The sequence below is a fragment of the Fundulus heteroclitus genome, chromosome 6 (assembly GCF_011125445.2).
Source record: "Fundulus heteroclitus isolate FHET01 chromosome 6, MU-UCD_Fhet_4.1, whole genome shotgun sequence".
Classification (NCBI taxonomy): domain Eukaryota; kingdom Metazoa; phylum Chordata; class Actinopteri; order Cyprinodontiformes; family Fundulidae; genus Fundulus; species Fundulus heteroclitus.
The window spans coordinates 603,324-621,526 of NC_046366.1; the positions used below are offsets into that span (position 1 = coordinate 603,324).

Here is an 18,203-nt window from a genome sequence, read left to right on the forward strand (position 1 = left end):
ACACATTCCATTTTCAAATATAAACACACCATTTTGCAGCAGAATTCGGAACTGCTCCACTGCATTTTCCACTTTGATCTGGTAGAACTCCCAAAGTTTGATCTGCGGAAAAATGTCTTCCCAAAATACACTGCGAAGGGCCTGAAAAAGACAGCAAAAAAACAATTTTGATTAATACACATTACATATCAATCATAAACCTTTGTGATCTGGAACCATATGGGCAAACAGCTACAAATCTGGGTGTAACCCGGTGTAACCCTGGATTCAGGTTTCAAGTTCAACAAGCAGGTCAGCAGTGTTTTGTAGAAACGTTTCTTACAGTTACGTCAGGTTACTTAACTAAAACCAGTTGTGTAAAAATGTGGCCTAGAGATGATAACCAATGGTTTCATCAAGTTCGTGTGTGTGAAAGACCTGATATTGAAATCCTTCTCTTGGTTTTTAAATGCATTAATGATTTTGCTCCTCCATATTTCTGAGTCTGACTTGCTTCAGCTTTATATTTCTCCAAGTACCCTTACATCAGCTTACCACTTTTCAATTTTTTCATTATATTTTATAGTTATTTTGTATTTGCTCTGTCTTACTACTGTAAAGTGCTTTAATTAAAACATTGTTTTATAACTGTGCTCTATAAATTAAATAGATTTGGATCTCAGAATGTGTACTTGAAGTCTTGACAATTTAAATCATGCAGCACCTCCAAGAATAGGATCTAACTGTCCAAAATGAGCTTTCTGTTCAGAGAAGGATGTGATGTGATCAATCTTATAACTCAAGCTGCAGTTGTGCATCAATCAGTTACTTAGACATTATGGCAGCAAATAAGTAGTTGTTATGCTGGACAACCACACTTGTCAAAAATACCAGTTGATTGACTGCATAAATGTAAACATATCTATGACACACAGGTTGAACGCTGTAAAATCTTCTTGAAATTAGTGTATTTTTCCTTGATTTGAGTAGCTAAATAAGACTATTTGCCAATGGAATAAGATTTTTGCTTTTAAAATAGGAACAATTCATATCCATCATCTTTCAAGTGCAGCATATCTAATTATTTTATTTTAGGGGTAAAATACTCATGTGAATGTGTGTGTGAATGGGTGAATGACTGGAGTGTAAAGCGCTTTAGGGTCGTTGGACTAGTTAAAGCACTGTATAAGTTCAAGCCATTTACCATAGGTTTAACAGGACAAGTAGATCTACCTTATTGAGGTTGAACACAAATAATCTAAGTTATCCAAATATAAGAGAGAATTTGAACAAAGAAATTGAGCTGTATTTAGAACAAAATGATGATAGTATGGGATGCACTGAAAGCTTTGATAAGGAGGAAGATAATCAGTATTTCCTCCAACCAGAAGAAGCCAAACCAGCAAAAATTCCAGCTTTTAGAAGAGAGGTTGTTAAACCTACAACAACAGTCAGTAATTCTGAATGAGGCTATCAAATCTGATATATTAAAACTCAAAACAGATATTGACAATTTAAATCCAAAAGAAATGTTACTCAACAACAGTATAATGAGGTGGGAGGAAGATAACTTTAACTCCTTTCATATAAATTGCGGAAAGAATAAGCAAAAAGGACTATACAAGATTGTAACAAGAATCAGTTAAACAATGAAATAAAAATTGAAAAAGAATTTATTCACCAATGTTTTGTGTAAAATTACAAGAGACTATATTCTCAAATTCATATAGATAATAATCAGGACATCGATGCATTCTTATCTGAACTTCAATTTCCTAGGTGACAGGAACAAAATAAAAAGTTATCATCCAAAAATATCCAAGGAAGAAGTCAATTCAGCAATAAATTGGCAAAGGGGGGTAAGATGGCAGGGGCAGATGGATACGGACCAGAGAGGTATCAAAAAAGATGCAAGTTTATTAAATTTCCATCTTGTTGAAGACGTTAAACTGTGTGATGGAAAATAAAATAGTTGCTCACTTGTGGAAGGAAGCAACCATCTCCATTATTCCAAAGGAAGGAAAGGATAGGGTATAATCTAAACATTTTCGACCAATTAGTGGTTTAAATATAGACTATAACATTTTCAGCTCTACCGTGACAAAAAGACATGAAATAATTCTACCTGGGATAAAACATAAGCAGGGTTTCCCACATAAGTCTTGCGGGGCGCCAGGTATCTTCAGGTCAGACATTACTTTAACCAGTATCTAAAAGTGAATTTAAATGTTCAGATTTGTGTACACTAGGGATGGAAATCGTTAAGGAATTATTGATACTACTACTCTTAACGATGTTCCCTATTCATACTGTATTTATCGGTACCATTATCAATATTTGTTTTATGAAACAAAAAGGGTAAAAAAATATAAATAAATCATGATCACTGTTTTGTTTACTTTTATTCCAAATGTTTAAAAAAATAAACCAAAAGGTACAAATTAATTTTTTTTTATAGAAACAGAGCAATAAAAACAGTATATAATAATAATAATAATAATAATAATTATTATTATTATTACTATTATTATTATTACTATTATTATTATTATTATTATTATTATTATTATTGATCTCACAATGGAGAAATTCACTTATTTACTTATTACATTATTACATTATACTTATTACATTATTGATCTCACAATGGAGAAATTCACAGAATTCACTTCTGCATCTTAACCCATCCCCTTGGGGAGCAGTGGGCTGCCACTGTGCGCCGCCCAGGGGCCAGTCTGGGGTTATGGTCTTGCCCAGGGACTGTGGAAGTTGAACTCAGAACATCTGCGACCCAACTGCAATGCTCTAACAACTAGGCCACCACTCCCCTAAATACATTTATATTTATATATAAATAACTTTATATATAGAAAAAGGCTAAAACACTATATCTTGAAAAAAAAGTATGCCGTAGGAGAGAAATGTCTACATTGACAAGACAAAAAATAATTTAAAACACTACCTATGCTCAAAACAAAAAAGAACTCTATAAAATTATTCCTAGAATTAAATAATATTTTTAACTGAATTCAAAATACATTTATAATTTTTTTATATTCTGAATTTTAACCACAAGATAGCAGTGGCGTCTACAATGCATGACCTGAATAAATGAGTGCCTGCGCACTCATTTATTCAGTTACAGTTACAGGGAGGGATCCATTTAGCGGAACAGTTTCAGAGAAAAAAAAAAATATTACTCGTTAAAAATGTATAATATTTTTACATCCTGCTTTGCAATCTAGTGGAAGCTTTGCTCATGCATAAATCATTCTCAATGGGAAACAGACTTCAAGCTGAGTTTGCTGCCGCATCATAACAACACTGATCGACTCCACTGGGGTTTTCGTACCCCAACCCTAGTGAGGACATTTGCATCTTATTAAATCAGGAACACACAATACAATCATATCCAAATCATACAACAGCGCTGTGAAGGGTAAAGGATACCTTACATGTTAAAAGTAAGTGAGAAAAGAAGCATCATTTGATTATTGGGGGGGGGGGGGGGTGCTGGGAACATATTTGTAAGATACAATGGATTATAACCGGGTCAAATGCATGGAGAGAATTTTGTTGGAGAGAATGTAATGTGATTTTTCATTACTTCTATTCAGAAGAGGTTTCGGGGCATTGGTGATTTTTGTTGGAGATGCGGAAGCAATGGGGCCAATCAGTTTCACGTCTTTTGGAGCCATCTTTGTTGTACAATCAAGCCATGAGGGAAAATCTGATTTTATATTTTAAACTGCAATAAAATGTGAGACTTTTACAGGCCTTCAGGAAACTGTTCTCACAGCAGGAGGCCAATGTAAAAACCACTAGCCACGGACACGCGTTCTCTTTTGCCTGCTGTTTAGCAGCATTGGGGAGAACACTCTCAGCTCCTCTTTGCCTGTGGGCCCTCGAGAAGAGAGTTCTACACTGGGGAGACAAGCCACCCATGCCGGCCGCATGGGGTTTGCAGACTCACAAATGTGCTAACCTGGAAATGGACCTAAATCTGCAGCCTATCATCTGTGTAACCAGACGCTGGAGAAAAGAATCCGTCTATACTAAAACCAGCGTTGTGATTTTTCTCTGTTTCAGGAAAGCTGAGTATACTTCATCCTCCAGAGAATGAACACAGCCACGCAAGGAAGCTTGTGCGAAGGTCCCCGTCACTGGAAAGGCAGTGCTAGAGACCATGCTGCGACCCCCCTTCACAAACCGAGTGCAGACCACAAGAGCCATGTAAGCGCATCACAGGCCGGAGTTCATGAGGAGTTTCATTCGAGCTAGCTGCCTGCTCACTGCTCAGATAACCAGCTTTACCTTGGAGTAATTCCCTGCAACGGAACGCCCTGTCGCCACGACCAGAGACAAAAGCAGAAGTTTGGCAGAGAAATAAACAGGGAAATTTTAGAATGGTTTACTTAGTGTGTTTTCACTGCGTTTTTAAAGCTTGACCGGGCTAACACGCTAGCTTACGCTAGCATTCCAGAAAGCAAGCTTTGCTGATGTGGTTGTGTGTGTTACGGTTATAACAATTTTATTTCCATAAGGATTTTATACATCGATGGGATATTGTTTGTACTTTCGGGTCTGATCATTACGACCACATGGAGTTTAAAGTCTTTTTAAATTAGCATTGAATGTCTGCTAGCATAGTGCTATAGGCATCCTGGATAACGGATAACATTATTGAATATTAAATAACGTAATACAGTACGTAAGGGCACAACATCTTAAATACATGAGCATGTGCAGAATATTTTTCTGTCGCTTTTCACTTGGACTTTGTAACCATGTATTTGGGAAATATATAGGTGGGTAATCTTCTAAAGATTAGTAAACATTTGTACAAGTAAAAAACCTCTCACAAGGAGATGGCTTTGGTCACAAGCACCAATAATGGATGAGTGGATAAAAATTGTGCAAGAAATCTTCACAATGCAATAGTTGTCATATTTTTTCAGAGTGCAAATAGATAATTTTTACAGAATGTGGTCTAGGTGGACAAAAACCTGAGGTCTGACTTTTTTGTAAACCTTACTGCTTCACTTCATTGTTAATGTTCCAATGTAAGCCCTTTTGTAAAAAAAAAAAAAAAAAATCTGAAGAAATAGGTCCCCACCACCCAGTTCTACTGGGCTGTTTTTTATTAGGGTTCCAAGCCCGCAGCGCTTGTTTTCCCATTATTTATTATTATACATAATTATTTTTCTCCGCTAAAACGCATTGTGCGGCCCATGTGGATTTGTAACAAATCAAATGAATCAGGTATCTAATTATAGAATGTGCACCGCTACTCAAAGCCAGAAATTCAGACCCCTCAACAACTAGGGGGCGCTATAACAAAGGACAATGCGTTTAACCTGTAACCACCAAACTATTGGTCCCACACTCAAAAACTTCATATCACTTTGTTTATTGGATGATTCTGCATCAAAAAGGGAATTGGCACACCCTTCGTTTCCCAGCTAGTTTTCGCGCTACATGGCTACAAAGGTTAAACCTTTCTTGTTAAACTCCTCCAACATTTATTATGCAATCTGCGCAAAACTCCATATATAACCGTGTAATGGACAAATAAAAAAAGTTAACGTGGCAGATTTTTTAATTTTGACTTTTTACGAAAAGTAACGCTAAAATAAGTGATTGTTAGCTAGCTAGCTCTAAATGTAATTGCTGATTATTCTAAAACCATAACAGATTTTAACATGTCCTTCATAATCCATAGTCCAAATAAGATTTTGCACATGTGACCCACATTTGAGGGTCGTCCATCACTAGGGGGCGCTGTGATGTCATGAAATCTACTACGCAAGAATGGCTGATCGGATTTTTTACAAAACCTTCTTCCTCCCCTTCCAGTCATAGCCCTTAACTAAAGTATTACATATGGTAAGGATTTAAATAAGTGGGCGGGGCCTATTTCCAAAAGTGTGGGAAAAAAAACCTTGAAAACTTTAAAAAAATTACCAAAAATCAATTTTGTGGTGTAACAAGCTCAGATTTTCAGGATGTATTCCAGATGTATTCCGGATGTATTTCAGGATGTAGTCCCACACTCTGTTTTTTTAAAAGTTTGGAAAATGGAGAAATCAATGTATTTTCCACAAATATTGTTCAATGCCAATAAAAATGGCTTCTATTTGTAAATCACATGCAGACTAAACATGGATTTTAGTTTGGTAAAAATCCAGGCGATTTTGACATATTTAGAAGACATTGACATTAACAGGTACAGCACTATAAAGTTTAGAATTTTTTTCTCTGTAAATATTTTCTTAACGACCATGAAAAAAATCTAATCATTAGAGAAAGCCCTCTTGGAGATCCGTGAATATTTTTAGAATTTTAGAGCAAACCGTTGATTTTAAATGAATTTATGAATTTTATTATCTGTTCACAGCTTTGACCATCCAGAGCTGTGAACAGGGCGTCCACAGGATGTGACGTGTGTGTGTGTGTGTGTGGTGGACCTGCAGCGGATGCTGTGGAACCTTTTCCCAGTGGGCAGCAGGGAGAACAATCCATGGTGGGGGTGTGAGGGGTCTCTGATGATGGACATGCAGCGCTGGGATGAAATTTCCTTAATGGAGGGGAGAGGAGCCCCAATGATACCTTCTCCTGTCCTCACCACTTTCCTCACGTTCCTCCAGTCAGAGGTTCTGCAGCCCCCACACCACACAGAGAGACAGCTGGTCACAATGCTCTCTATCATGCTTCTGTAGAAGGTTGTGAGGATGGCGACAGGTGGGTTCTCTTCATCCTCCACAGGAAGTACAAGGGCTTCTGTGCCCTCTTCACCAGTGACGTGGTGTTCACAGACCCGCTGAGGTTGTCTGTGACGGCACCCTGAGGAATTTGGTGCTGCTGACCACCTCCACAGCTGAGCTGTTGATGAGAAGTGGAGCCTGGCAAGGCCGGTTCTTCCTGATGTCGACGATGATCTCCTTCGTCTTTACCACGTTCAGGATCAGGATGTTGTCTCTGCGCCGCCCCACCAGCTGCTCCACCTCCTCTTTGTGGTTCCAGTCGTTTTAGTTTCTGATCAGGCCCACCACCATCATGTCATCTGCAAACTTCATGATGTGATTGGGGGTGAACCTGGGGGTGCAGTTGTGTGTCATCAGAGTAAACAGCAGGGGGCTCAGGACGCAGCCCTGAGGGGAGCCCGCGCTGAGGGTGATGACATCAGAGGTGATCTGTCAGTCCCGGACCCACAGTGGTCAGGAGGTGAGGAAGTGGTGAGGGGTGTGCTGAAGCCCAGATGTTCCAGTTTTTCCACCAGATGCTGTGGGATGAGGGTGTTGAACGCTGAACTGAAGTCCAGGAACATGCTCGAAAGGAAACGGGGCGTGGATGGGCTTGGAACCCGTTAATAACTGCTTGCAGTTCTAGTTAGGGTTCCAAGCCCGCAGCGCAGGCGAACGGCTATGCCGTTCGTCTGCTCTGTGAGCAGAGAACCCTATTGTTTTTCTCGTGTTTTTAAATTATTAGGGTTCCAAGCCCGCAGCGCAGGCGAACGGCTATGCCGTTCGTCTGCTCTGTGAGCAGAGAACCCTATTGTTTTTCTCGTGTTTTTAAATTATTTATTAGGGTTCCAAGCCCGCAGCGCAGGCGAACGGCTATGCCGTTCGTCTGCTCTGTGAGCAGAGAACCCTATTGTTTTTCTAGTGTTTTTAAATTATTTATTATTAGGGTTCCAAGCCCGCAGCGCAGGCGAACGGCTATGCCGTTCGTCTGCTCTGTGAGCAGAGAACCCTATTGTTTTTCTAGTGTTTTTAAATTATTTATTATTATTATTATTATTATTATTACGGCTAAAACGCGTTGGGCGGCCCATGCGGATTTGTAACGAATCAATAGGATCAGGTATCTAAGTACAGAATGTGCGCCTCTACTCAAACCCAGAAATTCAGACCCCTCAACAACTAGGGGGCGCTATAATAAAGGACAATGCGTTTTGGCCTATAACCACCAAACTACTGGTCCCACACTCAAAAACTTCACATCACTTTGTTTATTGGATGATTCTGCAAAATAAAGGGAATTGGCACACCCTTCGTTTCCCAGCTAGTTTTCGCGCTACATGGCTACAAAGCTTAAACCTTTCTAGTTAAACTCCTCCTACATATTTTGTGCAATCCGCGCAAAACTCCATATATAACCATGTAATGGACAAATAAAAAAAGTTATCGCGGCGGATTTTTGAATTTTGACTTTTTCGAAAAGTAACGCTAAAATAAGTGATTGTTAGCTAGCTAGCTCGAAATGTAATTGCTGATTATTCTAAAACTATAACAGATTTTGACATGTCCTTCATAACACATAGTCCAAATAAGATTTTGCACATGTGACCCGCGTTTGAGGATCGTCCATCACTAGGGGGCGCTGTGATGTCAAGAAATCTACTACGCAAGAATGGCTTATCGGATTTTTACAAAACCTTTTTCATCCCCTTCCAGTAATAGCCCTTAACTAAAGTCTTAAATATGGTAATGATTGAAACAAGTGGGCGGGGCCTATTTCCAAAAGTGTGGAAAAAAACTGGAAAACTTCAAAAATTCACCAAAAATCACTTGTGTGGTGTAACAAGCTCGGCTTTTCAGGATGTATTCCTTGAATAAGGTGCAACAATTCTCTCACTGCATGTATTCCAGTTTTTGAAAGTTGCACACTCTGATTTTTTCAAAGTTTGTAAAATGGAGAAATCAATGTATTTTCCACAAATATTGGTCAATCCCAATAAAAATGGCCTCTATCTGTAAAGCACAGCCAGAATAACCATGTCTTTCAGTTTGGTAAAAATCCAGGCGATTTTGACCAATTTACAAGATTTTAAAAATTAATGATATAAGATTATAAAGTTTAATATTTTTTTTCTCTGAATCCATTTTTTTAATGACCATCAAAAAAATCGTGTGGTTAGATAAAACACTCTTGGACATTCATGAATATTTTCAGAATTTTAGAGCAAACCGTTGAATTTTAACAAATTTATGAAGTTTGTGATCAATTTACAGCTCTCATCATCGAGAGCTCTGCCATCCAGAACTGTGAACAGGGCGGCCATTATGCCCATATTTGGGCACATCACCGGAAGTGACGTCACATCCTGTGTATTTTCTAAGCGGAGCAGAGACTTGAAATGGGAGGATAGCTTTTAGAGTTTTGAGAAGAACACATAATTTAAAAAATTTAATTGAATATAAAAAAGATCAAGCAGAAGCAAGGAAAGTTATTTAGAAGGCAAAGAAGACAAAATGGAGAGATTTTTGTGATTCAATAGGCAGAACAACTTCTATAGCTGAGGAATGGGGAATGATTAATAAAATGAAGGGAAATAGATCAGAGAGAACATATCCAGTTCTAAAACATGAAGAAGGAACAGCATTAACAAATGAATAAAAAGTAGAAGTAATGGCAAGAACATTTGCAAAGATCCATAGTTCAGATATGGATCAGACTTATTCGAAAAGTAACGCTATAATATAATATGGATAGATAGATAGATAGACTTAGAGAGAATTAGAAAACTTTATTTGTCATTTTGTATGCACAGAGTGCGTACAGAACGAAATTCTGTTGCATACAGCTTGTAAATTGCAGTAAAATAAATTACAGTATAAGGTGCAGCAGTGACTTGAAGTAAACAATTGAAATGCAAACAAATCAGGAGAAGTCACAGTGTACAGGTGTGTATTTTTAAAAAACATTTGTATATGCAGAATTGATTGTGCAGAGGGCAATTTGTGCAAGAATACAGCTTGTAAATTACAGTCAATTTAAATTACAGTATAAGGTGCAGCAGTGATTTAAAAGTAAACAATTGAAGTGTAAACAATGCATGAGAAAGTCACAGTGTACAGGTAAGTATTTTTAAAACTATTTGTATGTACTGGATTGATTGTGCAAAGGGCATTTGTGCGAGAATGCATTTAGAAACTGAGACTTCGACAGGATTTGTAATGCTAGTTGGAGATGCAATGATGCAAAATGAGCAAATATGCGAATGTTGTGCAGAGTTTATGGGTTATAGTTATAGATAGCAGTGACATGCATTCAGGGGAGGCAATCATGGAAATAAAGAAAATATAGAATAATGATAACATAATATATATTGTGATTCACTCAGTCATTTGTAATAATAGTTGTTTTTTTAATCTAATTTCCTTATTTTTTTTATCATATTGTCTTTAAAATCGAAGACTTTTCACTATTTTTACCGTAAATCCTTGGTGGTGCTTGATAGTGAAGCGCCACCAAGCCAGCGATCTTGGCCTCCACTGGGATTGCGCAATCCCACGTTAACTGTGCTGACTTCCATTCCGTGAATGCATCTTCCTGTCTCTAGATCATAAATTCAATTGTTCAAACACTGATGAACTGATTTTCCACAATTTAATATATGTGGATTACAAATTCTGTTTTGGTCATTAAACTATGTATTTTCGTGTGCTGCTGGGCGATCATAAAAGCCAAAGAGCTGGTTGTATGTGAGGCCGGCAGATGACAAATAATTTAGTTTTATTTATTTTTTAAACAAATAATCAATATTTTTTCCATGTCTCTTGGTTAATTGATTTGGCTCAACCAGTCCCCTTCAGCACTTTGCAATGAGTCTACTCTGTAGAGTGTATATATTTGTAAATCTGACTGATGACGTCAGTGCTTCACCAGCTATGAACCCTACCGCACGTCACTGATAGATAGATATATCTATCAACATCTGCATACCTTGATTCAAATGAAACGATTTTAGTCTTATTTAACACTACAAGCTACAAGGATAAGAAGAGAATATCTTGGTTGAACTTAGAATAAAAAGGTATAAGTTACGGGAAACATGTAATTCATATATTATGAGTTGTCATGAAAAGGAGTAATAGCATTCATGGTTTAAAGGGTCACTGTAAATGAAGAACATTCATTATATATATATATATATATATATATATATATATATATATATATATATATATATATATATATATATATATATGGGGAACAGTTCATGGTGGGGGTTTGAGGGTCTCTGTTCAATTCAATTCAATTCAATTTTATTTATATAGCGCCAAATCATGAAACATGTCATCTCAAGGCACTTTACAAAGTCAAGTTCAATCATATTATTTGTTGATGCTATGGGCTGGGGACATGCAGCGCTGATGCTATGGGCTGGGGACATGCAGCGCTGGGATGAAATGTCCTTAATGGAGGAAAGAGGAGCCCCTATGATCCCATTCTGCTGTCCCCACCACTCTCCTCATTTACCACCAGTCGGAGGTGCTGCAGCCTCCACACCACACAGAGAGACAGCTGGTCAGAATGCTCTCTATGGTACTTCTGTAGAAGGTTGTGAGAATGTGTGGGGACAGGTGGGCTCTCCTCATCCTCTGCAGGAAGTACAAGCGCTTCTGTGCCCTCTTTACCAGTGACGTGGTGTTCACAGACCAGGTGAGGTTGACCGTGATGTGCACCCCCAGGAACTTGGTGCTGCTAACCACCTCCACAGCTGAGCTGTTAATGAGTTTATGTCATCTGCGAACTTCATGATGTGATTGGGGGTGAACCTGGGGGTGCAGTCGTGTGTCATCAGAGTAAACAGCAAGGGGCTCCGGATGCAGCCCTGAGGGGAGCCCGTGCTGAGGGTGATGACATCAGAGCTGGTCTGTCAGACCCGGACCGACAGTGCTCAGGAGGTGAGGAAGTGGTGAAGGGGTGTGCTGAAGCCCAGATGTTCCAGTTTTTCAACCAGATGCTGCGGGATTGAACGCAGAAGTCCAGGAACATGCTCAAAGGGGGCGGTGCCCGGGCTTGGAACCCGTTAATAACTGCTTGCAGTTCTAGTTAGGGTTCCAAGCCCGCAGCGCAGGCGAACGGCTATGCCGTTCGTCTGCTCTGTGAGCAGAGAACCCTATTGTTTTTCTAGTGTTTTTAAATTATTTATTATTATTATTATTATTATTACGGAATTAAAACGCGTTGTGGAGCACACGCGGATTTGTAACGAATCAATTGGATCAGGTATCTAAGTTCAGAACGTGCGCCCCTACTCAAACCCAGAAATTCAGACCCCTCAACAACTAGGGGGCGCTATAATAAAGGACAATGCGTTTAGGCCTGTAACCACCAAACTACTGGTCCCTACACTCAAAAACTTCACATGCACTTTGTTTATTGGATGATTCTGCTAAATAAAGGGAATTGGCACACCCTTCGTTTCCCTAGCTAGTTTTCGCGCTACATGGCTACAAAGCTTAAACCTTTCTAGTTAAACTCCTCCTACATATTTTGTGCAATCCGCGCAAAACTGTATATATAACCATGTAATGGACAAATAAAAAAAGTTATCGCGGCGGATTTTTGAATTTTGACTTTTTCGAAAAGTAACGCTAAAATAAGTGATTGTTAGCTAGCTAGCTCTAAATGTAATTGCTGATTATTCTAAAACCATAACAGATTTTGACATGTCCTTCATAACACATAGTCCAAATAAGATTTTGCACATGTGACCCGCTGTTTGAGGATCGTCCATCACTAGGGGGCGCTGTGATGTCAAGAAATCTACTACGCAAGAATGGCTGATCGGATTTTTACAAAACCTTCTTCATTCCCTTCCAGACATTGCCCTTAACTAAAGTATTAAATATGGTATTTATTGAAACAAGTGGGCGGGGCCTATTTCCAAAAGTGTGGAAAAAAACTTGAAAACTTCAAAAATTCACCTAAAATCACTTGTGTGGTGTAACAAGCTCAGATTTTCAGGATGTATTCCTTGAATAAGGTGCAACAATTCTCTCACTGCATGTATTCCAGTTTTTGAAAGTTGCACACTCTGATTTTTTAAAAGTTTGTAAAATGGAGAAATCAATGTATTTTCCACAAATATTGGTCAATCCCAATAAAAATGGCCTCTATCTGTAAAGCACAGCCAGAATAACGATGTCGTTCAGTTTGGTAAAAATCCAGGCGATTTTGACCAATTTACAAGATTTTAAAAATTAATGATACAAGATTATAAAGTTTAATATTTTTTTTCTCTGAATCCATTTTTTTAATGACCATCAAAAAAATCGTGTGGTTAGATAAAACACTCTTGGACATTCATGAATATTTTCAGAATTTTAGAGCAAACCGTTGAATTTTAAGAAATTTATGAAGTTTGTGATCAATTTACAGCTCTCATCATCGAGAGCTCTGCCATCCAGAACTGTGAACAGGGCGGCCATTATGCCCATATTTGGGCACATCACCGGAAGTGACGTCACATCCTGTGTATTTTCTAAGCGGAGCAGAGACTTGAAATGGGAGGATAGCTTTTAGAGTTTTGAGAAGAACACATAATTTAAAAAATTAAATTGGATATAAAAAAGATCAAGCAGAAGCAAGGAAAGTTATTTAGAAGGCAAAGAAGACAAAATGGAGAGATTTTTGTGATTCAATAGGCAGAACAACTTCTATAGCTGAGGTATGGGGAATGATTAAGAAAATGAAGGGAAATAGATCAGAGAGAACATATCCAGTTCTAAAACATGAAGAAGGAACAGCATTAACAAATGAATAAAAAGTAGAAGTAATGGCAAGAACATTTGCAAAGATCCATAGTTTAGATATGGATCAGACTTATTCGAAAAGTAACGCTATAATATAATATGGATAGATAGATAGACTTAGAGAGAATTAGAAAACTTTATTTGTCAGTTTGTATGCACAGAGTGCGTACAGAACAAAATTCTGTTGCATACAGCTTGTAAATTGCAGTAAAATAAATTACAGTATAAGGTGCAGCAGTGATTTGAAGTAAACAATTGAAATGCAAACAAATCAGGAGAAGTCACAGTGTACAGGTGTGTATTTTTAAAAAAACATTTGTATATGCAGAATTGATTGTGCAGAGGGCAATTTGTGCAAGAATACAGCTTGTAAATTACAGTCAATTTAAATTACAATATAAGGTGCAGCAGTGATTTAAAAGTAAACAATTGAAGTGTAAACAATGCATGAGAAAGTCACAGTGTACAGGTAAGTATTTTTAAAACCATTTGTATGTACTGAATTGATTGTGCAAAGGGCATTTGTGCGAGAATGCATTTAGAAACTGAGAGTTCGACAGCATTTGTAATGCTAGTTGGAGATGCAATGATGCAAAATCAGCAAATATGCGAATGTTGTGCAAAGGTTATGGGTTATAGTTATAGATAGCAGTGACATGCATTCAGGGGAGGCAATCATGGAAAGATAGAAAATATAGAATAATGATAACAATATATATTGTGATTCACGCAGTCATTTGTAATAATAATTGTTTTTTTAATCTAATTTCCTTATTTTTTTATCATATTCTCTTTAAAATCGAAGACTTTTGGCTATTTTAAACGTAAATCCTTGGTGGTGCTTGATAGTGAAGCGCCACCAAGCCAGCGATCTTGGTCTCCCCAGGGATTGCGCAATCCCATGTTAACTGCGCTGACTTCCATTCCGTGAATGCATCTTCCTGTCTCTAGATCATAAATTCAATTGTTCAAACACTGATGAACTGATTTTCCACAATTTAATATATGTGGATTACGAATTCTGTTTTGGTCATTAAACTATGTGTTTTTGTGTGCTGCTGGGCGATCATAAAAGCCAAAGAGCTGGTTGTATGTGAGGCCGGCAGTTCCTTGGCCTCTAGGCAGGGGGCGCTCAAGGGGCACCGCTCTTATCCCAAAATAGTAGAGTCAAAGCAAGTTATGGATGTGTTATTAGCGAGTTTTGCTAAACAAGTAAAGCACTAAAAAGACTCTAAACATACAGCTGGAACAGGACTGATGAAGGAAGGCTTTCCTCCCTGGCAGTGAGCTCCACTGAGACTGAGAAACTTTTAAAACTGAAGAAGATAAAAAGAACTTTTACCGGAAAGTGACCGATATTTTTATTCAGAAAGAGTGCAGCTGGACTTCATTTCTAAGTAGAAGTAAGACAGCAATAATTATTCATGTTTTGTTTTTGTAATGAAATGTGCGTAATGTAGGTTAGTTTTTGAATGTGTTACAAATGTAGAAATCCATCATAACTCATAAACTGCTACCAATCAAATGACAAATAATTTAGTTTTATTTATTTTCTTAACAAGTAATCAATATTTTTTCCATGTCTCTTGGTTAATTGATTTGGCTCAACCAGTCTCCTTCAGCACTTTGCAATGAATCTACTCTGTAGAGTGTATATATTTGTAAATCTGACTGATGACGTCAGTGCTTCACCAGCTATGAACCCTACCGCACGTCACTGATAGATAGATATATCTATCAACATCTGCATACCTTGATTCAAATGAAACGATTTTAGTCTTATTTAACACTACAAGCTACAAGGATAAGAAGAGAATATCTTGGTTGAACTTAGAATAAAAAGGTATAAGTTACGGGAAACATGTAATTCATATATTATGAGTTGTCATGAAAAGGAGTAATAGCATTAATGGTTTAAAGGGTCACTGTAAATGAAGAACATTCATTATATATATATATATATATATATATATATATATATATATATATATATATATATATATATATATATATATATATATATATATGGGGAACAGTTCATGGTGGGGGTTTGAGGGTCTCTGTTGATGCTATGGGCTGGGGACATGCAGCGCTGGGATGAAATGTCCTTAATGGAGGAAAGAGGAGCCCCTATGATCCCTTCTGCTGTCCCCACCACTCTCATTTTCCACCAGTCGGAGGTGCTGCCGCCTCCAAACCACACAGAGAGACAGCTGGTTAGAATGCTCTCTATGGTACTTCTGTAGAAGGTTGTGAGAATGTGCGGGGACAGGTGGGCTCTCCTCATCCTCTGCAGGAAGTACAAGCGCTTGTGTGCCCTCTTCACCAGTGACGTGGTGTTCACAGACCAGGTGAGGTTGACCGTGATGTGCACCCCCAGGAACTTGGTGCTGCTAACCACTTCCACAGCTGAGCTGTTGATGAGTTTATGTCATCTGCAAACTTCATGACGTTATTGGGTGTGAACCTGGGGGTGCAGTCGTGTGTCATCAGAGTAAACAGCAAGGGGCTCCGGATGCAGCCCTGAGGGGAGCCCGCGGTGAGGGTGATGACATCAGAGGTGGTCTGTCAGACCCGGACCGACAGTGCTCAGGAGGTGAGGAAGTGGTGAAGGGGTGTGCTGAAGCCCAGATGTTCCAGTTTTTCCACCAGATGCTGTGGGATTGAATGCTGAAGTCCAGGAACATGCTCAAAGGGGGCGGTGCATGGGCTTGGAACCCGTTAATAACTGCTTGCAGTTCTAGTTATTATTATTATTATTACGGCTAAAACGCGTTGGGCGGCCCATGCGGATTTGTAACGAATCAATAGGATCAGGTATCTAAGTACAGAATGTGCGCCTCTACTCAAACCCAGAAATTCAGACCCCTCAACAACTAGGGGGCGCTATAATAAAGGACAACGCGTTTACGCCTGTAACCACCAAACTACTGGTCCTACACTCAAAAAATTGATGGCACTTTGTTTATTGGATGATTCTGCAAAATAAAGTGAACTGGCACACCCTTCGTTTCCCAGCTAGTTTTCGCGCTACATGGCTACAAAGCTTAAACCTTTCTAGTTAAACTCCTCCTACATATTTTGTGCATTCTGCGCAAAACTCCATATATAACCATGTAATGGACAAATAAAAAAAGTTAACGCGGCGGATTTTTGAATTTTGACTTTTTCGAAAAGTAACGCTGAAATAAGTGATTGTTAGCTAGCTAGCTCTAAATGTAATTGCTGATTATTGTAAAACCATAACAGATTTTGACATGTCCTTCATAACCCATTGTCCAAATAAGATTTTGCACATGTGACCCGCATTTGAGGATCGTCCATCACTAGGGGGCGCTGTGATGTCAAGAAATCTACTACGCAAGAATGGCTGATCAGATTTTTACAAAACCTTCTTCATTCCCTTCCAGACATTGCCCTTAACTAAAGTATTAAATATAGTATTTATTGAAACAAGTGGGCGGGGCCTATTTCCAAAAGTGTGGAAAAAAAACTGGAAAACTTCAAAAATTCACCAAAAATCACTTGTGTGGTGTAACAAGCTCGGATTTTCAGGATGTATTCCTTGAATAAGGTGCAACAATTCTCTCACTGCATGTATTCCAGTTTTTGAAAGTTGCACACTCTGATTTTTTAAAAGTTTGTAAAATGGAGAAATGAATGTATTTTCCATAAATATTGGTCAATCCCAATAAAAATGGCCTCTATCTGTAAAGCACAGCCAGAATAACCATGTCTTTCAGTTTGGTAAAAATCCAGGCGATTTTGACCAATTTACAAGATTTTAAAAATTAATGATACAAGATTATAAAGTTTAATATTTTTTTTCTCTGAATCCATTTTTTTAATGACCATCAAAAAAATCGTGTGGTTAGATAAAACACTCTTGGACATTCATGAATATTTTCAGAATTTTAGAGCAAACCGTTGAATTTTAAGAAATTTATGAAGTTTGTGATCAATTTACAGCTCTCATCATCGAGAGCTCTGCCATCCAGAACTGTGAACAGGGCGGCCATTATGCCCATATTTGGGCACATCACCGGAAGTGACGTCACATCCTGTGTATTTTCTAAGCGGAGCAGAGACTTGAAATGGGAGGATAGCTTTTAGAGTTTTGAGAAGAACACATAATTTAAAAAAATTAATTGAAAATAAAAAAGATCAAGCAGAAGCAAGGAAAGTTATTTAGAAGGCAAAGAAGACAAAATGGAGAGATTTTTGTGATTCAATAGGCAGAACAACTTCTATAGCTGAGGTATGGGGAATGATTAAGAAAATGAAGGGAAATAGATCAGAGAGAACATATCCAGTTCTAAAACATGAAGAAGGAACAGCATTAACAAATGAATAAAAAGTAGAAGTAATGGCAAGAACATTTGCAAAGATCCGTAGTTCAGATATGGATCAGACTTATTCAAAAAGTAACGCTATAATATAATATGGATAGATAGATAGACTTAGAGAGAATTAGAAAACTTTATTTGTCATTTTGTATGCACAGAGTGCGTACAGAACGAAATTCTGTTGCACACAGCTTGTAAATTGCAGTAAAATAAATTACAGTATAAGGTGCAGCAGTGATTTGAAGTAAACAATTGAAATGCAAACAAATCAGGAGAAGTCACAGTGTACAGGTGTGTATTTTTAAAAAACATTTGTATATGCAGAATTGAT

The 18,203-nt window shown here is 38.0% G+C and overlaps 1 protein-coding gene across 3 annotated transcripts in view; it reads right to left on the minus strand.

Moving 5' to 3' along the window:
* agla (amylo-alpha-1, 6-glucosidase, 4-alpha-glucanotransferase a) overlaps positions 1-18,203 on the minus strand; it is a 158,049-nt gene that overhangs the window by 90,743 nt on the left and 49,103 nt on the right. For all 3 annotated transcript variants that reach the window (XM_036137806.1, XM_036137805.1, XM_036137808.1), the window contains one exon: positions 30-141. In XM_036137806.1, the coding sequence (XP_035993699.1) occupies positions 30-141 (112 nt within the window). The remainder of the gene's footprint in view (positions 1-29; positions 142-18,203) is intronic.